General features: G+C 50.1%; 1 protein-coding gene and 1 long non-coding RNA gene across 5 annotated transcripts; one reads left to right on the forward strand and one right to left on the reverse strand.

The window, feature by feature from the left end:
- Positions 1–1,117: 1,117 nt before the first annotated feature.
- On the reverse strand, positions 1,118–2,101 carry LOC143271151 (uncharacterized). Its single transcript, XR_013048357.1, has 3 exons — positions 2,014–2,101; positions 1,659–1,769; positions 1,118–1,257 (listed from the first exon to the last, which is right to left on the reverse strand). It is a non-coding gene; the product is annotated as an uncharacterized LOC143271151 (long non-coding RNA).
- Positions 2,102–3,430: 1,329 nt separating this feature from the next.
- Golga7b (golgin A7 family member B) lies at positions 3,431–24,561 on the forward strand. 4 transcript variants are annotated; one of them, XM_016008781.3, is made up of 7 exons: positions 3,431–3,552; positions 6,128–6,227; positions 11,911–12,203; positions 18,958–19,083; positions 21,844–21,996; positions 22,070–22,171; positions 23,744–24,561. In XM_016008781.3, exons 3-7 carry the CDS (start codon positions 12,192–12,194, stop codon positions 23,852–23,854), a joined length of 504 nt encoding a protein of 167 aa, XP_015864267.1. In that variant the 5' UTR covers positions 3,431–3,552; positions 6,128–6,227; positions 11,911–12,191; the 3' UTR covers positions 23,855–24,561. The 4 variants fall into 4 exon arrangements, with proteins under 4 accessions (XP_015864267.1, XP_076419240.1, XP_006990535.1 ...); XM_076563125.1 differs by lacking the exon at positions 3,431–3,552 and adding an exon at positions 3,759–3,780; XM_006990473.4 differs by lacking the exons at positions 3,431–3,552; positions 6,128–6,227 and having other exon boundaries at positions 11,755–12,203.
- The last annotated feature ends 2,310 nt before the right edge of the window (positions 24,562–26,871 follow it).

Raw genomic sequence — 26,871 nt, forward strand, 5'->3', positions numbered from 1 at the left:
CCTTCTCTTTGTTGGAATGGAGGTATCAGTACCCATTTCTGAACTAAACAGGAAGCTACTGAAATGGCCAAGCCTGGCTCAGGGCAAGTCCTCTAGGAAGAGATTCAGGGTCTTTTTCCTTATTCTCTCCTCTAACTCCCCAAAAAGAAGCATCTAGACATCCTGGCTCTGTCTCCGTCCTCTATTTCTCCTTCCCTTAAATGTGGAGCTCACTCAGTCTACCTGACACCAGGCAGAACTGGTCAGACTTCAGCCAGCCTGGTCCTGCAGCTTCTGGGCTCTGAAGATTCTAGATGGTGTTGCCGTGGGAAGCGTTCGTGCCCTCAAAACAGGCCGCGCCCGTCCTCATCCCACCTTGATGTTCTATGTTTTTTCTTTTAATTATTGTAATTAATTTTTCCAAGAGTACAAAGGATATGTCTGGGCTATGCAATCTACAAGGAATAAAAATGCAACAAAAGCCTGTGCATCTACATTTGGCTTAAAGGGAAAACGCTCCCTCCTTATCTGGAGTCCTCAGGATGCTTGTCCATGTAGGTGGAGTTTCTCTGTGTCTTCAAAGCTGCTCCCCAATAACCATTCAGAGACTTATTATTAATTATAAATGCTCGGCCAATAGCTCAGGCGGGTTACTAGCTAACTCTTATATTTTAAATTAACCTGTATTTTTTTAATCTACCCTCTGCCATGTGGCTGTACCTTCTTTCAACACAGCATGTTCATCTTGCTTCTTTCTGAATCTCTCGAGACTCCCGAGACTCTAGCCTTCTTCTCCCAGCATCCCCTGTGTCTTATTGTTCCACCTCAATCTCCTGCCTAGCTACCTGCCAGTCAGCTCTTTTATTAAACCAAGTCAGAAGGTGCCTTGGCAAAGACACATCTTTACAGTGTACAAAAGGATTATCCCATAATGGGTCCCCAAGTTTAATCATTTTATTGAATCTGGGGTACATGAGTGTGGTTTTCCTCTCATTGGTAGTTTTACATTCAGGCTAATTTTTTTTTTTTTATCTAAGTAGCATATTCTTTTAGCTTTTGCGTGTTGTGGAACTTTATATAAATAACCATGCTGGATAAACTCTGCCGCAGTTCGCCTCTTCTGAACGGTGTCTTCCGGAATTAATGCGGTGCATGCTGCTCCTGCTGTGCTGTGATCCCCAGGACTTCACTAGTCACACTACAGTCTCAGGATATTTTGGTTGTTTCCAGCTTTGTTATTCTCTTACAGGGTGTCTCTGTGAATATTCCCATCTATAACTGGACACACATATGCAAGGCTGTGAATCTAGAAGGGGAATTTGGGCCATGGACTTGATTTCCAAAATGACTGAGGCAACTGATGTTCCCATCAGCCAATGGAACGAAAATGTCCCCGTTGCTTCCCAGAGTCTGCCTTGTGTGTCCCAAATTGTTGATCCAGAGGGCGTGGCTCACGGTGCTTCCCGAAGCAACCACCTTGTGGGTTTTGGTTTGGTTTTATTTTGTTTTGTTGAGTGGGGTCTCCCTATGGTTTTGTTTTGTTGAGTGGGGTCTCCCTATGGTTTTGTTTTGTTGAGTGGGGTCTCCCTATGGTTTTGTTTTGTTGAGTGGGGTCTCCCTATGGTTTTGTTTTGTTGAGTGGGGTCTCCCTATGTAGCCCGGGTTGGCTTGGAACTCACCATCGGCTGTCTCCTTCCTGATTACAGGCGTGAGCCACCATGCCTGGTCTCCTTTCTGGCATTGCTGAGGTGAAAAGGCACTGCCTTCTCTTCAGAATCTGTTTCCTTGAGCTGGAGAGAGGGCTCAGCTGTGAAAGGACCTTTCTCCTCTTTTAAGTGACACAAGCATGATTTTCAGAATCTTTTTTCTAGACTCACTTTCTTGCTCACAGCCCAGAAAGACACAACCCGCTCTTCCCTCCAGCATGGGCCCTCTCTGGCTCCTTTGGGATCCCACTCCTTCCCCACCATCTTCAGTGTGATGGTTCCCACATTTCAGACCCAAATAGCATGGCAGATGGTGTTGGTCGCATACCCAGTGGGAATGTTTTCAACCCTCTTCTCCTTGTCTCCTTCCCGTTCTGGAGTTTGATAGTGTGTCCTGGCTTCATTGATACTAGACATGGGCAATGAAACAAGCAATGTCTGAGAGGAGGTTCCTGGGAGAGATTCAGTCCCTGAAAAGAGGAATTGTGCTCTTCCTTCCCACTGCAGATGCTTGTCAGTCGTGGTGTCTGGCACAGCAGCAGCTGGATTGCAACTCTGAGTTCGAGAAGCCAATTGCTCAGGATTTGGTAGAGAAAGGATGGAAAAATCCTGGGTTCTCGGGGACACTGGTGAGCCACTGGGCTAATTTTGGAAGCACCACCCTCCAGACTTATGTTAGTTAAACGTCTGCTCTGCAAATGGTGTTAATAGGACAATCTATTTGCAGCCTGAATGCCCTGACTCGTGGAGTTCCTCCTTTGATCTCTCCCTCTCTCCTTCCCTGTTATTCTGTTCATCTGCTCCCTCTGCTCCTCCTAGCTGCTCTCTCTCTAGACTTCACGATTAATTCCTGCCAATTCAGTTGCTCTTGAACTTCCCTTGAGACCTTACACTGTTTATCCGCCTTCCTGAGGGACTTATCTCTGGGCTTCTGCCATAGTCCTAGGCTCAGGGTCCAGCTGTCCATCACTGTCTCCTTATTCCTCACCTTCGTCTTCCTTTGCTGAAAACCTGCTACAGGCCATGTGCTGAAGCTGGCTCTTCCCAGAGCTCCTGTGACTTACTTGTTCCCGATGGAGCTCCTGTGACTTAGGGAACATTGTGTCCACATTAGCTAAGTGAAGCTGGGCTTGTAGAGGTTAACTGATTGCCAATGGCCATCTAGCTAGTGGGCAGCAAAGTCGCAGCTCACACAGAGACATCCATGTGCCCATCATTCAATAGCCAGCCCCTCTTACTGTTCTGTTTACATTCTACTCTGAATGACCCATTTTCACGGCATCAGCTGTAGCAGGAACACCTGAGTTTCTCCCATGTTCTTGCACTAAACCTTAGTCTTGAAGAATCACAGGACTTTTTCTTTCTTTCTTTCTTTCTTCCTTCCTTCCTTCCTTCCTTCCTTCCTTCCTTCCTTCCTTCCTTCCTTCCTTCCTTCCTTCCTTTCTTTCTTTCTTTCTTTCTTTCTCTCTCTCTCTCTCTCCCTCTTTCTTCTCTCTCTCTCTCTCTCTCTCTCTCTCTCTCTCTCTCTCTCTCTCTCTCTCTCTCTCTCTCTCATCTTGTATGTGGACCACATAACACTAACTGGATCTGACTTGGAACTTTCACCAAAGCCTGGATGAAGAGAGGTGACAGTTTTTTTGTGATGGAAGCCATGGAGAAGGAAGACAGGGCCGAAGAAGGAGTGATGATGCATGTGAAGCAGAGAATGGATGCTGGCTGGTGGAACATTGGAATGCTGCGAAGATGTTCCAGTGCGGGCCCTTCCTTATGACCTGGTCAATGGCTAGGAATTCCAAAACCATATGACAGGGGTCAGAAAGCTCTGTCTGTGGCTTTGGATTGGCAGACTTTGACACATGGCTACAAGGTGAGAGTGCGAGCTGACATGGGAGGTTAGGACATCATCTCCCTTCCTGTCTATGCAGCGGGAACCCTGTTCTCTTCTGCAGAAAACGGGGTGGGGTGGGGTGGGGGGTTCACAAAGTTAACACACAAAGAAGTAGCATCATGAGTCTGTCACCTGGTAACTTAGAGATGAGTATTGGAAGAATTTAAAGCAGAAATCCCTGAATGAATGAAACAGCCATTTCTTCTGGTAAAGGGTGGAAGATGTGAGGCAGTGTGGGCAGGACCTCTTACCTTTCCTCATAAAGCCTTCGGCAGTCTGGATTTTCTTTTTTTTTTTTCCAAGACAGGCTTTCTCTGTGTAGCCTTGGCTGTCCTGGAATTTACTCTGTAGACCAGGCTGGCCTCGAACTCAGAGATCTGCCTGCCTCTGCCTCCCCAGTGCTAGGATGAAAGGTGTTCACCGCCACTGCCTGGCTTGTACATCTGGCTTGTTAAAGTGGTAGGCTTGTGTTACGTCAATGATTTGAAATGGACTATTCTGCAGAGCCTTGGTGGGGAGCGGTACCTTGGCAGCTTTAGTAGGGATGAGGGGGTGGGGGTGGGGAGGTAGGAGAGCAAATGAGTCTCTATCTCTCTGTATCCAAATCCACCTCTTCCATTTTTTCATAGATCTTTCCGGTGAGACTGTGTTTGAACAAAGGGTTCTTCAGTTGAAATTGGTTTGAACTGCATGGTCCCTGTTGGTTCTCATAATTACCAATGTCTTCAAAGCCCCCTTTACCCTTTGTGCCCATCCTTTACTTCTGAGATCATGCCCTTCGTCCACTCACAGTCTCTCCCAGTGCCTGGGGTTTGGAGTGATTGCTGAGTTGGCTGCCAGTGTACTTGATGTGGACGGACAGACGACCCTGGAGTCAGTCAATCGTTCATGACTGACTCTCCTCCAGGAACCTCCCGAGGTGGCTCCCACAGCCTCCGGTACCGTGACTGCTGTGACGACGGGCAGATGTCTTGGCCAATAGTTTTCTGGTGTTTCCCTAGTTTCTGCATTTCCCTCTGACGGCTGTGAACTCTACCTGGAGACCTTTCCCTCCCACTCTACTTCCTGGAGGAGGAGGGGGGCAGAAAAGGAGGCAGCCACACTTTGGCTTAGTCACCTCCCGGTGACTCTGCTTGCAGACATGTGTCATGGGCTGCCTCCTCTGGCACTATTTTTAGGGCAGTCCCCTCATTCATGTTTCTGGGGACTTTACAGTTGCCCTTGTCTCTGCCTGGCTGCTGCTTCATTCAGTCTGCAGTTCTAGAGGCTCTGAGTGCCCAGGTACTGTGGAAGCAGTATCTTAGCTTCTGCGCTGTCTGGAAGTCTGATACCAGTCCTTGAAGGAACCGTTGAAATTCCATAGACCTTTATGGGCTCCATCCACCTCTCTGGGCTATGTCTTCATGCTAGTATTCTTCATAGACCTTGCTTATCTCAGTCTTTGTTTGCAGCAGGGTCTCTTGTAGACCAGGTTAGGCTTGGTATGTACCAAGGCTGGCCTTGAACTCCCGCCCCCGCCCCCAACCTCTCATGTGCTAGGATTGAAGATGTGTAACCATCCTTGTCTTCCTAGTTTGTTTTCTGCTGCTACTGACACACCACAGACTGGGCAAGTTACAGAGAAATGATGCTCACTTTGGAACACGGTTCTAGGGTGAGGTCAGAGTCCTTGTTGGCAAGGTCTTGTGGCACAGAGTATCATGTAGTAAGAAATAGGGAAGGTGGAAAGACCTGGTTTGCCTGGCTTTATGGCAGATCCACTCTTTTTTTTAAAAATAATTTATTTATTTTTGTTCCATGTGCATTGGTGTTTTGCCTGCATGTATGTCTGTGTGAGAGTGTCAGAGCCCTTGAAACTGGAGTTCAAACAGTTATGAGCTGCCATGTGGGTGTTGAGACTTGAACCTGGGTCTTCTGGAGTTGAGCCACCACTCCAGCTCTGCAGATCCACTCTTAAGATAACCTACTAGATCACTAATCCATTTCTTCATTAAGTGCATGGGCCTTGATAACCTCTTAAAGGTCTCACTTGGCCTTCTTAATATAATGGGGATTAAACGTCAGCATACTTTTTGGTGTGTGTGCATTTTATGTATGTGTGTACACGTGTATGTATAGGTGTATAGGCATATATATGCACATACTGTGTTTGTCTACCTTATTCCCTTGAGACTGGGTGTTTTACTGGATCTGGACTCATTGTTTTTTCCTCTACACTTGTGGCTAGCAAGCCCCAGTGATTCTCTGTCTCTGTTCCTTCTCTCCACCCCAATGCTGTAGCTACAGGTGCGTGCAGCCATGCCTGGCTTTTAATGCGGATTCTGAACGCAGGTCCTCAGCTCACACAGCAAGTGCCTTACCCATTGAGCCGTCCCTCCAGCCCCTCACCATGCATTTTAGAGGGGAAAATCATATTCAAAACCACATCCCTGGCACGGTGCTTGTGTAGGGGTGGGAACACCCCATGGTCTTCTTTCCGGCTGGTGGGTAGTAAATGTTTCATCTGCTGACTGGGTGAACTGGCGATTGATCGTGTATCTTTTCTGTGCTTTAGGAAGTCCTGCTGGGCCGGGAAGAAGCATCACTGACATCCCGCGGGGCATCCACATAAATCTTTCCCCGTTTTCTTCTCAAAGGCTTGGTTTGGAAGTCAGGTAAGGTCTAGAGGAAACTTCCTGTACTTGGTGGTTTCTAGCTGGGAGGGAGAATGATCACGTGACCTCACAGTAGCTAACAGAGGCAGAGGCTGCTGTCCCGTGCAACCTGGCTCCGGAGACCCTGATTCCTACCACACACTTCCTCCCAGTCTCCGGTGCTTCTGCCCAATGACACCACTTAAGACTTTGCGGGCCACAATTTCCCCTCAAGCGCTCACGCGATGGTTTCCCTCCCAGGCCCCATCTCCCCTCCCCTTTCTCCCCCTCCCCGGGGTTTGCCAGGCTTTCCCCTCCCAGGCCCCATCTCCCCTCCCCTTTCTCCCCCTCCCCGGGGTTTGCCAGGCTTTCCCCTCCCAGGCCCCATCTCCCCTCCCCTTTCTCCCCCTCCCCGGGGTTTGCCAGGCTTTCCCCTCCCAGGCCCCATCTCCCCTCCCCTTTCTCCCCCTCCCCGGGGTTTGCCAGGCTTTCCCCCTCCTCTGCCGTCTTCTTGGCAGGACTTACTTTTCCTCTCATCTCCCTCCAGATCTTTCAGTTGGTTTCTCTTTCTGGCCACGCTCCTCCTTTTGGAGACTTTCCAACGCAGCCACAGATTGGAAGATGATAACAGTGAATTAGTTAGTAGATTGTCTTTGATGTTATTTTGTGGGTGAACTCATTAATTTATGACAAAAACATCAAAGACCTGGGCTCCTGCACGGGACTGGCCTGTCTCAAGGCATCTGGATAATAACGATTAGTCAGATTAAATCTCAAGGCCTCAGCCCAGATGACTGGGGTGTGGGAACATTCCATCCTATAGTGTGTTACCCTAACCTGAGTCAGCACAGCGTGGGGCTCTCTTCTCACTATTCATCAAGGTTGTTGTAACTACCCTGGAGGCAATGCAGAAAAGTGGGCTGAGGCTGGTAAGGTCTCTTCTTGTCAATAAAGCTAGACATTGAAAGGGACCCTCTGTGCTCGCATAGATGACCTCAAGGCCTTGGAGTTCAGGTTTTACATCATACAGCGTAGCTGGAAAGACTCTCGGGAAAGAGGCAACATCATACTTGGTGCCATCAAGCTCTCTATACACTTGTAGGCTGAATGGACTTGTTGAGGTCAGTTAGGACTCTGGTTGGTTGAGGTGGAGCTTGGAATCGTATTTGTCTTTCTTCACAGTATGACATCAGATCAGCTTGCACGTGTGGTCGAGTTCCCTCACCACCAATGGTAGAAAACTGGCTGTTCCCTACAGTCACGCCCTCTGTGTCATCCCTACATTCCACTCTCCGTGGACCTCCGTGAGGTTGATCCAGCCAAGTGTAGTGGCTTATCATGTCTTTAATCTTGGTACTCTGGAGGCAGAGGAAGGATGATCTTTGTGAGTTCAAGGCCAGCTTGGTCTAGATAGAATGGCCTGGCCAGGATATATAGTGAGAGCTTGTATTTAAAAAAGAAAAAAAAGGTTTGTTTCTGAAATCGCCTGCTCCTCTCTGAACCCTTGGTGTTTCCCTCTCCACCTGACTTCCGGTCAGTGCCCATCAAGACCTAGTGTCTGCATCTTCAGAAAGAATCTTCCTCGGCTTCTCTCAGACAACCATGCTACTCTCAAGGCTGTTACTTCTCCTCCGTTCTAACTCCCAAACTCACTCTAATCAGGAGCACACCCTATCCCACTGATGGTCCTTCGCAAGGCCACCAGTGACTTCTCTGCTGCCAGCCAATGGTCATCCCTCACTGCTTGTTTTAGGTCCAGTGGGAGCAACATTGGGTAGCATGAGTAAGGCTTCCTTCCCAGCCTCTCTGCTGGGATCCAGGGTGTCATTCTCTTGGGTCTTGGACTTGGCTACCTCTTTTTAGTCTTTTCTATCTTCTAGTCTAGACGTGGTCAACTCAGGATTAGATCTTGACGACTTTTCTGGCTATACCTCTTCCTTAAATGAACTTATGTAGTCTATTGTTTCTGCAGGGGAGAGGAGGGAGGGATTGAGTCAAGTTCTCTCTGTTATACAGCTCTGGCTGTCATGAAACTCACTATGTAGGCAAGGCTGGCTTTGAACTTACAGAGATCCACCTGCCTCTACCTCCTAAGTGCTGGGATTAAAGGTGTGCACCACCATGCCTGGCTAGTCCTTTGGTTTTAATCCTTATTTGGGTCTGGATAGGTCTAGAAGTTTTATCTCTTTTACCCCCCCCCCAACTCCTAAACGTCTTCTCAACCCAGTCTACACTATGTACATCAAACTTCAGACCTAATTCAGCCAAACACAATTCAAACTGCACCCCGTATCTTCAGGGCCTACTCAGGTCCTACTTTCCACTCTACCTCTTCAGTCTAAGGAGGCGCTTCTCTTCTGGGTGTCTCAGATCTCAACATTGGGGTAACTGTGGACTCATTCAGATCATGCCTGTAAAACTCCTCTCACACTGTCACGCATTACCTTCCCGCTGTGTCTAGAATATTCCTCACTGCCTGCAGTGTCACGCTGTACTCTAATTTGTCTCTCTCTGCCCCTTGCCTGAACTAGTTCAATTGGTCTGAATGCTTTCAAACTTGCCTCTCCTACAACCCCATCATCTGAAACACAACATAAAAACTTCAATAATGTCATGTCTCTACAAATTGTTATCTCACTCTCTTGACCATGATCCAAAGTTCTTAGTAAGGCCTGTAAGGTCCTAAAAAACCTGGTTACTTCCCACTTAAAAAATCCCCATCTTCCTTTCTCTTGCTCTCTGTTCTATGGATACTAGTTCTGAGCTATTTTTCCTTTATTAAGACATTTTTTATTCATCTTACATACCAACCACAGACCCCCTCTCTCCCCAGCCTCCCCTACCCCATGGAGCTATTTTTTAGGCACCTTAGGCCCAGTCCTTTTCAGGGCTCTTGAACTCTGCCCTTTCTGCCTCATTACTCTTTCCTAGGTATTTGTATGTCTATTTCTCTCTCTCCTTGCAGACCTCTGCCCAAATTTGACCTTATGAAGAAAGTTTTCCCCTGAGTATTCCTTCAGAAATAATCTCTGCCTGTCACCAGGTCCTAATCACAGCTCACTTTACATTCTAGCAATGATCACAAGTCTGAATTGAACTTATTTTCTCATATGTTGCAAGTAAGAACAGTCTGTATTTAGTCATTGCTGTATCCCCAAAGATATAATGGATGGGTGGATTCGTTGAATGGCTTCCTTCTAGCCACTGGGTGGACAGGGTGATTTTCAGATGATTGTCAAATTAATATGAAGTCAAGTGAGAGGGACAGTGAGGTCATGGAGACCACTGGATGGGCTCACTTGTTAGCAGTGATCATCACGGGATTTGCAGGTAGTTCCTGTTTGCACATTAATGCCAAAACACTTTTGGAGTTGTGAAGTAGACCAGAATATCTGCCTTTAGTTGTTTTTGGCATGTCACTTATCCTCAGAGACCCAATGTGCTCTTATGGAAAATTGGCCGTTGGAGATGTTGGACCTCTGCCAGCAAACGAGGCAGTGTAGTTAGGGGACAAGCCACACATGGCCTCTAGAGCTTGACTGCCTTTGTCTAAATCCTTCTCATAGGAGACCTTGGGCATCTTATTCCGCCTCTTCCTTTGTGGAGTTGGAATAATAAAAAGATGACTGTAATATGGAAATGGGGCTGGGGAGACGGCTCAGTGGGTAAAGCTTTTGCTATGCAAGTGCGAAGAACTGAGTTCAAATCTCCAAAATCTGTGTAAAAAAGCCAGATGTGGCATGCCTGGAACCACAGTGTTCCTATGGTGAGATGGGCCAGCTAGTCTGGTGTTTGTGATGGCAAACAAACAACCCTGTGGAAGGAAGGTGAAGATTGACAATCCAGGTTGTCCTCTGACCTCCTTACAGGCTCCGTGGCATCCTTATATTGGTACTCCCAACACAATTCAACAACAACAACAACAACAACAACACACACACACACACACACACACACACACACACACACACACACACACACACACACAGAGACAGAGATAGAGAGATACCCAGATACCCAGAGAAAGACTTAAAAAATTTAAAAAGAACATTTAACTCACAGTGGTTGTGGGGTTTACAAAATATATATGCAGTGTGGAACATATCATCTGGCACACAGTAAGAGATCCCTAAATGTTTGTTATTAAAAATAGAAAGTTCTGGAGGAATTGCTATTAATATGTCTTTGGGGCAACAAACTACTCTAAAATAAGAGGGTTACTATGGAATTTTAAAAGAGATGATAATGATATTGTGATTAGTTAGGAGAGTGTTATTTTTTTTTTTTTTTTGAGACAAGATCTCATGTGTCCCTGCCTGCCTTAGCCCCCTGAGTGCTGAGATTAAAGGCATACACCATCACACCTGGTTTAGGAAAGTGTTCTTAGTCTGAGGGGATGAATGCGGAAATACTTAAGGATAAAACTGTAGAACTTATTGATTTCTAATAATCTAGTTAGATTACTTCTATTTTCATCAGTGAAACAAATCAAACATGGTAAAAAAAAATAACAATCGTGGAAGCAGTTAGATAGTATAGTTTGTGACATTCCCCTCCTCAACCTCTCCTGTGTGTTTGGAAATTTTAAAATAAAATTGTGAAGGAAAAAGAAAGGACCCTAGCTGTAGGCTAGTGAGGGTCAATGCACTAGTCGCTCCCTGCACTGGAATCGGGTCTTCTGGCTGTCCCATCTCCCCCATGTGTGTGGCTGCCGCTGCTGACCTGTAGCAGCCATGCTGTGGAGAACGGTACCCAGCTCCCCTCAGACAGACCTGGGGGTATTATGGGTATGTTCAAGGGCCTCCGCTCTGGGGCTTCCTTTCTCCTTATGAAGTAGATAAGCCAGTTGACTGGAAGGCCTGATGTCAGATTGCCCCCTTGGACAGTGGGCACACCAGTTTGGCTCTCTGCTTGTGGTTTCTGACTGGTGGTGGTGGTATTGGGAGAGTGTGTGTAAACTCTGGGATTTCAGGGGGGACAGAGAAGAGTAGGGTGTGGAGCCGAAGGCCAGGAGGAGCATAAAGACAGGCTGGTTTCCATCTAGAGCTCCTTGAAAGAAGGGACTCCAGGGCAAAGCTGGGAATGAAATATGTGCAAATATTAAAAAAAAAAAAAAGACTGTCTGTGATCTACAGCATCTTCTTCTAGCTAATGCGGTTCTAGGAAGTGGAGAGCAGAAAAGAGAGGAGAGAAATGTCCGCGTAAGGCCGGGTGGTGCTTGGAGAGTGCATAGAGATAAATCAGGCTAGAAAAAGGAGGGGGGGGGCAGAGGAAAGAGAGAGGAAAAAAAAGAAGAGGCGGCCAGGGGCAGGGTGGGGGAGGGGTTAGAGTCTGATGTTGTAGGTGTTTGGGGACGCCGGTCGGGACGTCCGTTCCTGCAGACTGGAGTGCCTTGCGGCAGAGTCCAGCCTCTCTTCTCCGCCTCTGGAAGTCCCGGGAGGCGGTGATAGCTTGCGCAGAGCTCTAGGCTCTTCTGCAGGGGGAGGGCAGGCAGGGAGAGGCGGGGCGCTGGGCGGGGTCGGGACGGGGCGGGGCGGGAGCGGAGCGGGTGGCCGCGGGCGGGGCTCCTCTCCGGCGGGTGCCGGAGTCTGGGGGCCTCGGCTTCCCCCTCCCCGCCCGCCGAGGCACTGGCCCCTCCTTCCCCCGCCGCCCCCGTACCCGCCGCTGCTGCCGCTGTCAAAGATAAACCGGGCATTGCTTGCAGGAGCCCTGGCAGCAGGCGATCGGGCGGTGAGGAGCCTCGGGCGCGGCCTCGCCTCCCCGGCCCGGCTCCCGCATCAGCACCGTGGACAGCACAGACCCTCTCTCCGGGACCCTGCCGTTCGCAGGAGCTCGTCTCGGGCTTCGGCGATCTCATCAGCACCGCGGACAGCACCCAGGCCCTTGCGGGCCTCGGCCAGCCCACCAGCTCTCCGAGTCAGCACCGCGGACAGCCCCCCTGGGCCAGCCCTGAGGCCACCTAGGAGTGGTCAGCACGCTCTGAAGATGGCCACTGAGGTAGGGGCCAGCACCTTAGCCCGCAGGCAATGCTGCAGGAATGCCCACTAGGGGCAAACTGGGCGCAAGGAGAAGGCGGGGGCGGGTGGGGGTAGGGGGTGTTTCCTCAGGTTTGTGGGGGGCAGGTATGAAGTGGCAGGGCTTCAGAAGAGCAGGGCTTTGGGTAGTGGTCCCCGCATTTCCGGCATGTCAATCTTGTCCATGCCACCCTGAGCCCTGGAGAGTCCACTTGTTACCAATAGCACCAGGTCCCAGCCTAGGCTGGGATTTCCCCTTCTCCTGACACAGGGTTCTGATTCTCTGGAGGGTTGGAGATCCCTGCACGCCTGTGTAAGGGGAGGGGAGGTGGCCTACTGCTGCTGTTGCTATGCGGTGCAGTATCCTGCTTCTAACCCAAAATGCTTGGCTAAGGAAGACAGACCTTCCTCTACATCTGCATTTCCTTAGGAGGAGGAGGGCTTGGACAAAGACATCCTCGGGCCCAGAACCCAAAGGGTTGGTTTTAAGAACTTCCTGCACCAGCCCCCACTTTTGAGAATCATCATCCCTTGCTCTCCTTCTCTGCCTGAGTTGCTGGTCCCAGAGTGCCCACATTGCCTGTGTGTGGGGAGAGGCTGCCTTCTTCACAGTGTGCCTATGGACCAAGGGACCTGTTAGCTAAGGGCATAATCTTGTCACAGTGCTTAAGAAATCAGGATTTTTGTCTCTACCCCTAGAGGCTCCCCCCCTGCCCCCATTTGTGCTGGAGATGTGAGCTCTTTATACATGATAAAGCTGATGTATGGAAAAAAGGATTGGTTTGGTACTCACACAGCATGCTAAGAGCAGAGCTGAAAGTTTCTGTCTTTGAATTTTTGGAGTGTAACACAGCACACTGGGACTCCCCAGTTCTGCTGCTGTCTTCTTTTGTGGTGTCTCCCTATTTCCAACCTAGCTGGAATACTGCCAAGGAGGAAAGCAAGGGCCTGTGAATGATTCCGTGCAGTGCCTCTGGGCTTCCTGGTGAGTGGCATGACATCAGTACCAAGTGCTGTGGCCATTATCCCACAGCATCTCCTGATGCTGCTTGGCATTGTTTGCCTTCTGCTATTATACAGGTTAGCTAGGAGGGACTCATGCCCTCCCAGAACCCCATGTGCAGGCAAGTCTGCCTTCTAGAGGAATGCAGAGCACTTCAGGAGCACCACAGAGATGGAGAAGAGCCCAGAGGAGCCAAGGAGCTGGTCACCTTCCAGATAGGCCTGCCAGACTGCGGCAGCGGTTGCTAGTGTGATCTGATGGATCCCGACAGGCCCGGCTGTCATAGTGTCTCTTCTCTACAGGTCTGCTGTGGCCCACACATTCTGCCCACAGGCTCACACCTCCTGGCTGAGGCCAGGTTTCCAGGAAGCTGTTGGTAGGCTTGATGACTCTCCCCTGGGAGAGGCTCTGCTCATAATGCCTCTGTGGATACGGCACCGTGGCCCACAGAATGCCTTTGAGGGTTTGAGCAGCTCTGTGAAGTGGACCAGGATAGTGTTATTATCTGCAATTAGCAGATGAGACAACTGAGGCTTGGAAGCCTGCTTCAGTCTGGTGAAGGAGTCAAAGGAGGCTTCATCATCCCATTTTACAGATGATGCAACTGCAGTGCTAAGACAATAACACATCTTGCCTCCATGACCACTATCTTTGTTCCTTTGCAACCAGGATGGTGTGTCCAATTAGCCAGTGTGATGCTTACTAGAGGAGAATGCTAGGGGTCTTGAGTGGGGCTTTGAGTTAGGAAAGGTATGTCAGGAAGAGCTAGAGCAATGGTTCTCAACATGTGGGTCATGACCCCTTTAAGACCATTGGAAATGTCAGATATTTGCATTGTGATTCATAACAGTAGCAAAATTACAGTTATGAAGTGGCAACAGAAATAATTGTATGGTTGGGAGTCACCACAGCATGAGGAACTGTGTTAAAGGGTTGTAGCCTTAGGAAGGTTGAGAACCACTGAGCTAGAGGCACTCAGGTTCCCTGGCAGGCCTAGCTGGTCATCTTGAGGACAGAGGGACAGAAGAATGTCTAGGATGGGCGGGAAACATTTTCAACCTCACAGCTCAGCCTCCACTGGACTCTGCTAGCAGTGCTGAGGGAAGAAACTCAGGTTCTGCCAGGGCACAGGATGTTGGGTGTCTGGGCCAGGGTGAGTCATCCCCCTAGGCTAGTTTTTACTATTAGGATTGGATTGAGAGTACCAGGAAAAACCTGTTAGGGGAAGGAAAACCTCACTCCAAGTTCCCATGGCCATTTCCTTAGCATTCTGAAGAAAGAGCTGAGCTACAGGGGAAAAGAAGACAGGAAGAGAGAGGAGAGGAAAAAAAGGAGAGAGAAGGGGGAGAGGGAAATGGCTTCCTGATTTCCATTTAGAAGTTAGCACTGGGGAGGGGTGTGTGTGAGGAACACAGAGGAGGGAGAAAGGTTCCTGAATGAGACCCTGACCTCATCTGGAGAGCTTTCCCGAGCCCATCTCTTGGGCAGCAGACCTTGGCAAATATGGGTCTGCCTGGGAAACAGTCTAAATGATGAAGAACAGCTGGGAAGTGCCTTTCGTTGGAGGGGCTTCTCAAAGTGGGTTTTGGTGCTTCAGAGATGATTACGTACATTACCCAGGCAGGGTATTTGGAGGTCTGATCTCTGAGTCACTGGCCTGAGCTTGAGTGTAGTAGGCTGAGAAGAAGGGTGGCCCTGTGCCCAGTTTTCCACCTTCAGGTCCTACCTGGCTGCCAGTGTGACTCATGATCTGCGCGTCTCCACTACAGCCCAGCCCAGTGTTGGTTATCATATGGATCCCATGATTCGTGAGCTGTGCCTCACCTGTACCTTATGGAATGAGATGGTTTTAAGTGAGGCTGGATCTGTGGACCAGCTGGGACCTCCTGTTTGTCTTGGGCATACCAGGCCCAGGAGCTCATTGCATTCCAGTGATTGCTCTGTACAAGCCCAGCCTGGAGGACTGACTGCCAGGTGTATGGAGACACACTATGTGACCTGCTGTGTCGCATCTCTAGGTATTCTTCCATTCCTTGTCACACTGTGGGAAATGGCACCCACAGATCTCACCACGGAGTTTCCTCCTCAGGAAAGAAGCTTGGTCTTGGCCTTACCTGTCAGCAGGCTGCGGAATGACTATGGGAGAGAGGGGCAGGGCTGAGGATATTGAAATACCAGGGATAGCTCAGTTCTCAGAACCATCTAAGCTTCCCCTGGGGAGATTCTAAGGGGGCACTGCTGAGGGAGACACAGAATCTGCAGCCTCAGGGAGTGTTGGGCATTGCTGTAAGAACTCCTTCCTGTTTCCAGAACCCCAAAAAGCTGACTGTAAGTGTTTGGGACCTGGCTCTGGCCTCTGTCTTTATTTTCAAACTGGAGCTGCAGGAGTCAAGTCTTTATTCGTAGGTGAGCCTTATTTAACCTGCTTAGTGCTCACATGCTTAAAAAATCATTGGAAATATTTAGAAATCAGGATACCTGATATTAAGAAAAAATTGGATTTGTGGCTTCTCTTGAAAAATCAGAAGTGCCAGGTACCTGGGTGTACATTTTCAGTGGCAATAGCCAGCTGGCTCTGTGACACAGGTCACAAGCTCTCTTATTAGACACAGGCCCGACCCAGCCCACTGACTGCTCTGCCTCTGGAAATGTTTATGTTCACCATTGCTGATAAGGCTTCTTTGAAGTCAGAGATGTGAGGGGTTATGATGACGGGGTTCCAGTTTAGTGTCTTTGAAGAAATGGGGGCCTGAGAAGGGTCATGTGGCCCGGGATCAGGCCTCTGCCACTGTGCTCAGCAGGCCATCTCGGTACTTCATATGGAACCACTATAGATGGAGAGAACCAGGAGACCCTGCTCTTCACCGACTGTGCCAGAGCTCCTCTGTGGCTCCCACTGCCCACATACGTTCTCCAGGGACGGAAGCAGGTGCCTAGTCACCTGGAGCCAGGACAGGCTCTTAGGTTCAGGATACCTCCCACTGTGGCTAGGGAGGGTGCTGACCTCTTCCACTTCAGGGACTTGAGACTGAATGAATCAGTCAAGAGGAAATAGGTCTGTCTTACACAAGACTGTAAGGCTGCTGTCTTAATAATTGAAGGTTACTTCCTTCTCAGTAAAGTCCTGAATGGGGGGCTCCCAATCAGCAGGTAGATGTCCTCGGAGCGGCCATTCAGGGACCCAGCCCTTTCCAGTTCCACTGTCTGCAATGCCTGGCCCCTCTGCTTTTGGGAGAAGGGAGGCGTTCCTGGTCTGTATGAGTCAAATAGGAGATTCATCAATTCCATTCACTCTGCTCAGCGTGTGGCCACTACAACTTGCAAGGAAGCCTTGGAATGAATTTAGTTGTATTTCTAGGAGGAAGAAGAAATAGCTGGTCATCAGACAGCCAGTCACTAAGAGACACACTGTCATGGCTCATAGTACCGCCTACATCGATGTGTACACAGGTGTGTGTGCACAGGTGTGTGTGCAGGCTCAGACAAAGGATGTTGCCTGTGGCTGGAAGCCAAGTCCAGGTCAGAATGGTGGAAACATTGTCTCTGTCTTCTTTCAGTTCTCTTTCTCACCACCTCCTCATCATCTCCTTCCAGCCGGTCCCTTAGGCCTACCCACTCCTGCAAAACTGCTAGAATGACCCTTCCAGAGCTGAAGGAATCCAAGGCTGGCTCTTGTATGCTGCCTTTGGAAGGGCAGGGAAGGCCACAACCCTTAGAGGAAGCCTCATTTTCCTTACTCGTGAAAATGAATTGTAGTGAAACCATAACAGATGGAACAGAGACATTGATGAGAGACTTAGTTATATTACCAAAGCATGTTGATTTTTTTCTTTTTTTTTTTTTTTTTTTTTTTTTGGTTTTTCGAGACAGGGTTTCTCTGCGTAGCTTTGCGCCTTTCCTGGGACTCACTTGGTAGCCCAGGCTGGCCTCGAACTCACAGAGATCCTCCTGGCTCTGCCTCCCGAGTGCGGGGATTAAAGGCGTGCGCCACCACCGCCCGGCGCATGTTGATTTTTTTCACAATTACTAAAAGATTCTAGTAGATATTAAAAGGGGATTCCCTCCCATCCCCACCCCCACCCCTGGACAGGGTTTCTCTATGTAACAGCTCTGACTGTCCTGGAACTTGCTCTATAGACCAGGTTGGCCTTGAGTCCACTGAGATCCGCCTGCCTCTGCCTCCTGAGTGCTGGGATTAAAGGTGTATGCCACCACACCCAGCTAAAAGGGGATTTTTCAACAAAGATCCTGGCTAGTGGGATCAAGAATATTAAAACTGGAGGAGCACTTACATGCTATTTAATTCATTCTCAAAACTTTGAGATCAAAACTCCTGCTTACAAAGTTTACCTGAATTTAGGAGAGCCTCATGTAATGTTCTCTGATTGCTACATTTCTCAGGCCTTGATACACCAACCGTCCACTCCTTCTGTCTTGACAACCCCTCTCTACTCTTCCCCTCAGCCGTTAGGGTCTCCACCTGCAATCCTTCCTGTCGGCAGAGACCCATCCCATTTGTGATCTCACCCCTGACCGCAGTACATGTTCATTCCCACTGACTGTATCTGTTCTGCACACCAGCTTAGGTCTTGCTAAACGCTGCCTCAGGCCACTGGAGCAGATCATGTTCTGCTGTCTTCATTACCCCCTTTCCCAGGGTCACCCTTTCCTCCCCTTTCTACTTCCGGTCAGCCCCTACCACTGCTAATCCCTAGCCTTCCTGTAGGACTCAGTACAGTCTCCAGGAAGCCTTTGTGAATAAGCATTTCTGGGTAAATGTGACTTTGTTTCAACCATCCATCACAGTCCAATTCATTACACACTTATTTGTCTTCCTCCCTGGAGCCCATAGACTGACTTTTGCTCAGCATCTGGAGAGCCCGGCACTAGTAGGGACTCAATAAATGGGAGTAGAGTGACTGAACGGATTCAGCTTAATTACACAGGATGAACTGCTGTTTCTTCACTCTGCCTGCAGGGCCTGGTCTCCATGTGGCTCCAATGCTGGTCGTATTTCACCAATGAGGTGTCTGTCTCCAGCGTGAGTGACTGAGGCTGGAGAGGTAGAAGAAAGAGACCTTGTTCTTCTGTGGAATGGAGCCCACTCCCCTCAAGTGCTAGGTCAATGTCAAGTTTTCAGAGCGGATGGAGAGACAAGTCACCCTACTCCTTCCTATCAAGGAAGCCTATTCATTACTTCAGCTTCTGGCCCCAGTCCACTTTGTACTGTTGTCTCTTGGGAAATAGCCATTCCTGGGCCTTTTACTGGGGTCAGAAAACCACTGGGGGTGCTCCATGGCCTTTCAGAACTTGGCCTGGACCTCAGTCTCCTTTGGAGTTCAGGGACACATCAGGGTTTCCTCTCTTCCTCATGTCCCACTCCCTAGTCTCCCTCTGGGTCTCTAGTCTCTTGTGAACTCCACTTGCAGGGCCTGAGGTTTCCATGCTGGCCAGTGCTGTGCTGAGTTCTCCAAGGACAGGGCCAGCTGCCATTCCACCTCGTTTCTCTCGTTAGAATGAGTTGCTGCTGTGATTGACGGCTCTGAGGGTCTCATTTTGGTTGAGATGACCTCAGGCAGCTTCTCGTGTAAACTGCACAGAGGCTGCTTCTCTAGGCTCCTCCTGGAGCCTGGCTGTGTGGCCAGCCCATCCCTGTGCGCCAGGATTCAGGAATGCTGGAGAGCCCTCCGTATCAGTACAGTGAGATAATGGTTCCTCCTGCCTATCTCCTCAGGTTCACAATCTTCAGGAGCTCCGGCGAAGCGCATCACTGGCCACTAAGGTCTTTATCCAGAGAGACTACAGTGATGGCACCATCTGTCAGTTCCAGACCAAATTCCCCCCGGAGCTGGATAGCCGGGTAAGGGCACCTGTTGGGTAAGGATACCTTTATCTAAACATGAGCTCTACTTCCATGATGGCACCAGGGGGCCGAGGGGGGGGTCTTCTTAGAATTATTTTTTCCCACCAGTCTTATGTGACACATAATACCACAAAATGTAGGACTTAGCTGCCTCAAATGGAAGGGTCATCTTGCATTTCCATAGAGAAAATTCTCTGAAAAACAAAACACAACACAAAACCTCAGACTTGTTCCAGTCCGGCAGCTCAAATTACCCTTGCATGAAATGTCTCTAGAAAACTTGTTAAACAAATGTAAATTCCCGAGTCCTAGTGGCTTAGATCGGGTGTCACTCAGACTTGCTGACTCAGTTGCTGGCCTGTGGCTTAGGAATCTCTACTTGTCAGCTGTCCTTAGCCTTGGCTTGCACACTAGAATTTTCTAAGGAGCAGAAAAAAATCTCAGTGCACCCTAAAGCACATTAATCAGAATCTCTGGGAGTAGGGCCTGGGCATTGGCATTGTTTTACATCTTAATTTGCAAATTAATTTTTAAGTTAACTAAAAATTATTTTTAATTATAATTGTTCAAACTTCAATTCTTAATGAGGAATTCTCAGGTGAGCAGGAATTGAGCGGTCCCTAGATCCTGCTTGGGCAGTAGCTTGCCTCTTCCCACTCTTGGCTGGATTGGGGCCACTTGTAATTGGATTGGGAAGTGGGGGACCAGACAAGGCATCTACTTGGGTAGGGGAAGGTGACAGCAGTATTTGCTGTTCTGACCTATCCCTCCCCACCCCAGACTATTTGAGGCCTCACCTCTTGGGGCTGAGATTTGGGTGCAAGGTTGGCTTTAAAAACTGCCCAAGTGATGTTACTGTGCAGCCAGCACTGAGCATGCCCACCAAGCCCTTGTTTCAAAATCGTGCCCTGTGGCTGACAGGGTCAGCATCACCTGGGAACTCAGACACAATGCAAGGTGCCAAGCCCACCTGAGAGCTCCCAAATACGAACGTGTTTTAGCCAGATCCTTAGGTTGCGCCACACACACATTGCAGCTTCAGAAGCAGAAGAGTCTTTCAGGGCTGGAAGCAGGAAGTGACTCATTGAAGTTATTAGAAAGTACTGGAAGAGCCAGGTGCCCACTTTCTCTGCTTTTCCACTGGCCTCTGATTATAAGACAGATGCAAATGCATCCCCAGTCGGTACAGATGAAAGTAGAGACTGTGTGATCAGAGCTATGTCAGGGAAGCTTAGCGACCCAGAGGGAGAGCTGGGGGGCTGCTTTCCATCTTGTTTTTTCCTGTCTTATATAAAAAGGGTGGAGGGAGTCCTCTTCATCTGCTGGTGGCATCTAAGGTAGTCAGCCAAGGGTTGTGCTCTGCCCCTGTTTCTGAGGGTGTCCAGTCCCTACCATGGGCTGCCTTAGAGCTGGTTTGGGATCAGAGACCCAGTGCTGGTCTATGTTGTAGGCCAGGCTGATTTGAGGAGGTTTGAAAGGTGAGGCGTGGCTGGTCTTTGCTGACTGAATCTCCAAGGACTCTCGGAAAACCATGAACATCTCATTCTCAAGTAAGCATGCCTGTCCTTTACAGGAAGTTAGCAGTGGTAGGGGCAGGAAGGCCAGAGATGAGGCCTCAGGGCTCTTTGGTCTCAGGAACACAGAGCAGTCCTCACCTGTCAGAGAGCCGGGGGTGATAAGAATGCTTTTGAGGTTGTATGAGAGTTCGTGAAAAGACTGGTGCATGGAGTTCTTAGTGTTTCCTATTGTTATGGTTACAGGCCAGCTTCCTGGCTGTACACACACACACACACACACACACACACACACACACACACACACACACACAGCGGGCTGTGGTGGCTAGTGTCTTTTTTTTTAAAGATTTATTATTTATTATGTATACAGTGTTCTGCCTGCATGTATGTCTGCAGGAAGAGGGCACCAGATCTCATTACAAATGGTTGTGAGCCACCATGTGGTTGCTGGGAATTGAACTCAGGACCTCTGGAAGAACAGCCAGTGCTCTTAACCTCTGAGCCATCTCTCCAGCCCGGCTAGTGACTTCTTAGCTGGGAGGAAAAGTGCTCCAGGTGGGGCTCTCCAGAGCTCCCACTGTCAGTCGCAAGCAGCTGAAACCCCCTCCAAACCTGGAGAATCTGCTTGTGGGAATTCGCTGTTGAGCTCTGTCTGGCACAACCATCAGAGTGGAGGCCGATGTCACCAGAATACTACTCTGAGCTTCTGCGTAAAACATCTACGACAGTGGTTCTCAACCTGTGGGTTGAGACCCCTTTGTGTGTGGGGGGTCAACCGACCCTTTCACAGGGGTCACATATCAGATATCCTGCATATCAGGTATTAACGGTATGACTCACAACAGTAGCAAAATTACAGTTAGGAAGTAGCAACGGAAATTTTATGGCTGGGGGGTCACCACAACGTGGAGATTGTATTAAAGGGTCACAGCATGAGGAAGGTGAGTTTCCTGTTCCCAAGGGAGGCCAACAGCCATGCTTGTTCCCATCCTACAGATGGGAAACCAACAGAGCACGGGCAAGCCCCTGGTGCAGGGCCACGCCTCTAGTTCACGGACAAGTCTGGACGGACTCCAGGTCTCCTGCTTCCTGGGCTCTGCCCTGCCTGCCGCTTCTCGGTCATGCCTGGGTACCAGTATTTCACCGCCTCCCACTCATGTGGCCCCAGCGATGTTATCCCAGCCCCACCTGGGATTGTCCCCACTTTGGGGAGGCTAACAGTCTGCCTCTCTCCCTCCAGATTGAGCGGCAGCTCTTTGAAGAGACCGTGAAGACCCTCAATGGTTTTTACGCGGAGGCTGAGAAGATCGGGGGCAGCTCCTACCTGGAGGGCTGCCTGGCCTGTGCCACAGCCTACTTCATCTTCCTCTGCATGGAGACCCACTATGAGAAGGTGGTGCTTCCCCCCCCCCCCCCCCCCCCGGCCTCCTTGCCACAGACATCCTTATGGACCCCTGTTTCTCCAGGTTCTCAAGAAGATTTCCCGATACATCCAGGAGCAGAACGAGAAGGTCTTTGCTCCTCGAGGGCTCCTGCTCACGGATCCTGTGGAACGTGGGATGAGGGTTGTATCCTTCCAGGCTCTTCTGTGTGAGGATGCAGAGCTGTCTACCCACTGGGCCCCTTGAGGATGTTACTAGGAAACAGGAGCTTCCCCGGAGCCTTCAAGGATTCCACACATCGCTGGTCATAGGGACCCTTCCACTTTTAGTCATTGGGGCCACTTGTGAGTTTCAGGCTTTGTATTTATTGAACTGTATGCCATCAGTGCTTAATATAGGCCAGCCACCATATAAAGGCTTTGAAAAATACAATCTCATGTGATTTTCATCACATCCCCAAGAGGTGGGCCCTTCTTACCCTCCTGTGTATACCAGGACACTGAAGGTGAGCTGGCTGTCACTTAGCTTTAAGCAGCAGGGTTTCAGCTCAGGCTCTCTGAACTTGCAATGCTGTCTGGTCCTCAAAGAATCTGCAAGCCTTCCACAATCTCATTTAATATTCCATATTGACCCCACCACCCACTGAACACAGATGAGAAAGATGAGGTCCAGGATGGGGATGCGCCTCTGGGCTGGCTGTCTTAGTGGAAGGCTGGGCAGGGAGTGGATGATAGTTCTGCTGCCCCCACTTGGAACAGTTGTTCAGGTGAACAGCCCCCTTTCAGTAGCAACAGAAGTAGAATAGTTAAAATAATGCATTTTATAATAAAGCTGAGAGAAGAGTTCTGAAAACCACCCCTAGAAACATGTTTCTCCACGCTTCTTTTGTGCTTGGCACTCAGAGAGCCCATTTAATTTATACAGTAGTCCCAAGCTCTGTAGTGGCCCCCAGTTTGAAGATGTGATCATTGATGGTTAGCAGGTAAGGGAACTGGCCTAAGTTGAGTGGGCCAGTAGGGATCAGCAAACCCAAGTGTTTGTATGTAACTCCATTTCCCGGTGCATCTGTGCCTTGGAATCCCATAATGCATCTCGAGGAAGGCCAAATTCATCATGGGACCTCACTGTGCATTCAGCCCCGTGTCCTCTCAGAAAAGGTTAGCTGAGGCTTGGAGAAGAGTTGGGACTTGTTTGTTTTCATTCTTTTAGGGGGCCCACCATCCAGCTCCCAAATAAATCACACACGGAGGCTTATTCTTACGTATGAATGCCTGGCCTTAGCTTGGCTTAGTTTCTAGCCAGCTTTCCTTATCTTAAACTATCGCGGCTACCGTTTGCCTCTGGGCTTTTCCTGTTCTCTTACTTCTGTAAATCTTACTCTTACTCTGTGGCTGGCTGTGTAGCTGGGTGGCTGGTGGTCCCTGAAGTCGTCCTCCTTCTTTGGCTACTTCCCAGATTTCTCCTGTCTGCCTGCCAGCCCCACCCATCCTTTCTCCTGCCTCGCTACTGGCCATTTAGCTCTTTATTAGAGCATCAGGTGTTTTAGACAGGCACAGTCACACAGCTTCACAGAGTTAAGCAAATGCAACATAAACAAAGGTAACACCCCTTAAAATAATACCCTACAACAGGGACTTCAGGCCTCCTGGCCTCTGCTATTGGGCGTGGCGGGGCTCTGGTCACAGGCCTCATTCTGGGTCTGTACCCCCTTTCCCAGTTAACAGCCAAGTGTGCGCAGCTCCTTAACCACCATCCCAGATCGAGATCTCCATCTACGAGGACCGGTGCAGCAGCGGCAGTTCCAGCAGCGGCAGCAGCAGCGGCAGCGGCAGCAGCAGCGCCGGCGGGGGCGGGGCGGGGGCCCGGTGACTGGCCGAGAGTCCCCGCAGGGAGGTGTATGGCCGGAGCGAGGGGCTGGCAGATCTGCGGAGGCTGCGTTACCAGAGCACCCGCTTCTGAGTCTTTCTCTGGGCCCACCCTACCGTGTGGCGCGGGAGGGAGGGTGACGACCCGCTGTTCCGTGTCCCCAGTCCTTTGCCCCTTGGCGGGATCTTCCTCTTTCTGACCCTGGACCTTTCTCCCTCCCATGGGGCTGGTCCGGGTCACCAGAGCCAGGCTTTCCTAGGGAAGTCTGAGGGTGGGGGAGACCCAGCTTAGATGAACCCTCTCTTCTTTGCCTTTTTCCCCTACTCCAAGGAGGACCTGGAGAATTCCCACCCTGCATGATCCTTCACCGTCAAAGCCCATGTCTACCTGGACTCTGCCCTGGGCTCTTTCTAAGGCCCAAGGCCACCATGAGGCTCCTGCTTGTCAATGATCCCACCTCCTCGTTGGAGATCTGGGGAGATGGGTGCCCTGGGAGCTATCCAGCTGCTCCTCAGGCTGTGGCTTTCCTGTCCTTCCCTCAGAGCAGAAAGTCCTCTCAGCCTTGCCAAGACGCACCCAACTCAGAGACTTTGCACCCCACCAGGAGCTGGTTATGGGTGTTCAGCTTGGGACTCTGGGGGGTGGTGTTCCACTAGGATGTGGTAAAACCCTGTGGATGAATGCAGCTGGACAGAGCTTGAACTCCGGAACTGGAGCCAATTCCTGCATTGTGTGCACAAATGTATGTGTGTGAGTTTATGGATGGGAAAGCATGTGCACATGTGAATTTACAAGTGTGTGAGTGTGAGTGAGTGTATGTGTGTGACTGCACAAGTGTGAGTGGGTGTGTGCACATGTGTGCTTGAACCTCTGTTTATCTGAGTGAATGAGTGGGAATATGAGTGTATGTGTGCACACCTGTGTGCAAGTTAGGTATGCTTGTGCATAAGTGCAGGTGTGTGAGTATGGATGTTTATGTGTAATGAGCATGTGTGTGTGGAGAGAGAGGTTACTTTGTGTGTTCTTTGGCCGCTGGGCTAATGACTCCCAGGTCCTGCCCTGTCCTGTCACACAATGGTCTGCAGCGCCTCCCTGTGAGTTCTTCCTGGCCCTGTCAGTCAGTGTCCTAAGGCTGGGCTTTGGCTTGGTTCTTCTTCCTGGCCTTCCTCCACCCTGGCTCTATTGCGCACATTCTAATGGAGGAAAGGCTGGGGTCCTAGGAGAGCAGAGCCAACATCTGGGTGGTCTTTGGTGCCCTTCTCCCAGGCCCCATGACACAGCGGGGCCACAGATGCTGCATATTCAGCCTGCCCAGGTGTCAGGGCCCTGAAGCCCTGCGGGGAGGCTCCCTAGACATTCAAGGCAAATGTGCCTTGCAAGAGAAGAAGGGCTGGCCAGCCAATGGTGCTGTGGCTCCCAGGGGGAGCCAGTGTGTGTGTGTGTGGCGCATCCTGGGGCATGAATATGGACAGAAATGGGCTGCCTACCTCAGCGGACAGGAGGTGCTAGAGGTAAACAGGAAACACCAGCCACTGTGGGTAGCTTCCTAGAGCTTGAAAGGGCCTGGTTCTTTACTGGCCAAAGCGGCAGCATGTGACATCAGGAGACTATGCAGAGAGATGGAGAGGGCTGGCCAAGGCCCTGAAGCCTCAGGGAGCCTGAGCCTGATGAGCCTGGGTGCAATGAACCCCTTCTTCCCAAGCTGCAGCCCCAGACTCCTGGCAGAAGCCTATGCCCTCCCTAGCCTGCGGTATGGCCAGGCATGGTGTCTGACCTTGGCACATCCTGTTGGGAAGGTTGGGAAGAGGCAAAATGGAGACCTTTTGTTTTACTCTTTTTCCAATAAAAGGACTTGCCAGCTTGAGGTTCCATGCTGTTTCCACTAGTCCAGGGTGATGGGCTTAGTTCTGCAACCCGGGTTCATGCAGAGATGCTGGGGTGAGTGTGTGTGTGAGAAGAGGCAGATGGCACAGGACTGATGAAGTCTGTCTCCCTGGAGCTTGTGGGTCATGGAGGAGGTAGACATCCCACCGTTACCACTCCTTAATCTGTGGTGGATTTGCAACTTTGGGGGGGAGACGGCAGGTTCAGATAAAAGCTAAGCCCGAAGTAATTTATCAGTGAGCTGGGTAGGGCCTGTTTCTTGAGCTCTTACTCTAGGTCAGGCACTGTCTGGGTTGACTCACACGGGGCATTCGTTACTGAAGACCAGAACGGGCTGGCAGGGTGTCTCAGCGGGTACAGCGCTTGCCGTGCAGGCCTGATGGCCTGGGTTTGAGCTCTGGAACCCGAGTAAGGGTGGAAGGAGAGAACCACCTCCACAAAATTGTCCTCTGATCTCTCCGTGCACCATGGAACGTGCACAGCCTCCACCAGATTCATATATCAATTTTTTGAAAAGCAGAGAAAGCAGCTAGATATTAGATATATTTTGGATATCGTAAAACTAAGCATTTATTAACCACCTATGATATACCAGGCATTTTGCTAAAACCATATTCTAGGGATAAGGGGGATTTTAAAGATTAGCTGAGTCTTCTCAAAGGTCCCAAGAGATTGAGTAATGTGTCCTCAGTCATAGAGCTAGTGGGTGAGTTAAAACAGGGAAGTCCTCCTAGATAGGAAGTTGTCTGGGGTTGTAGTGGGGCTGAGCCACACAGATCTTCTGGCCAGGGTCTGTTTCAGAGAGGACCTCATTAGGTCACAGGGACCACAGCTCTGGTCCTGGGGTTGGGAGCAAGGGAGAGGTAGTCTCTGGGTGGCGTGGAAGATCATTCCAGGTGGCTCAGAAGTTTCCATTTGCTGCTTCTACAGGACACCTGGCTCTGTACCCGAGCCCTGGGGAGCCTGGGCCTCTACCTCTGCTCAGTCTTGGGATGTAAGTGAGTGGGTTGGGGAGCCTCTCCACTGGCAGGGAGGGTCATGCTTGAGTTCTGCTTGGGTGGGAAGTTAGCTGTAGCCTGAGGTCAGGCTTGAACCTCAGCCAAGCTGTTTAGTGAGGAAGCCCTGAAGAAGGCTGG

This window comes from Peromyscus maniculatus, chromosome 1 (genome assembly GCF_049852395.1).
Source record: "Peromyscus maniculatus bairdii isolate BWxNUB_F1_BW_parent chromosome 1, HU_Pman_BW_mat_3.1, whole genome shotgun sequence".
NCBI lineage: Eukaryota > Metazoa > Chordata > Mammalia > Rodentia > Cricetidae > Peromyscus > Peromyscus maniculatus.

Coding starts and splice junctions, on each gene's coding strand:
- Golga7b (XM_042263742.2), top strand. CDS start 14,356: ATGTTGGGTGTCTGGGCCAGG. Junction 14,377..18,957: donor TGTTGGGTGTCTGGGCCAGG/GTGAGTCATCCC, acceptor CTATCTCCTCAG/GTTCACAATCTTCAGGAGCT. Junction 19,084..21,843: donor CCCCGGAGCTGGATAGCCGG/GTAAGGGCACCT, acceptor CTCTCCCTCCAG/ATTGAGCGGCAGCTCTTTGA.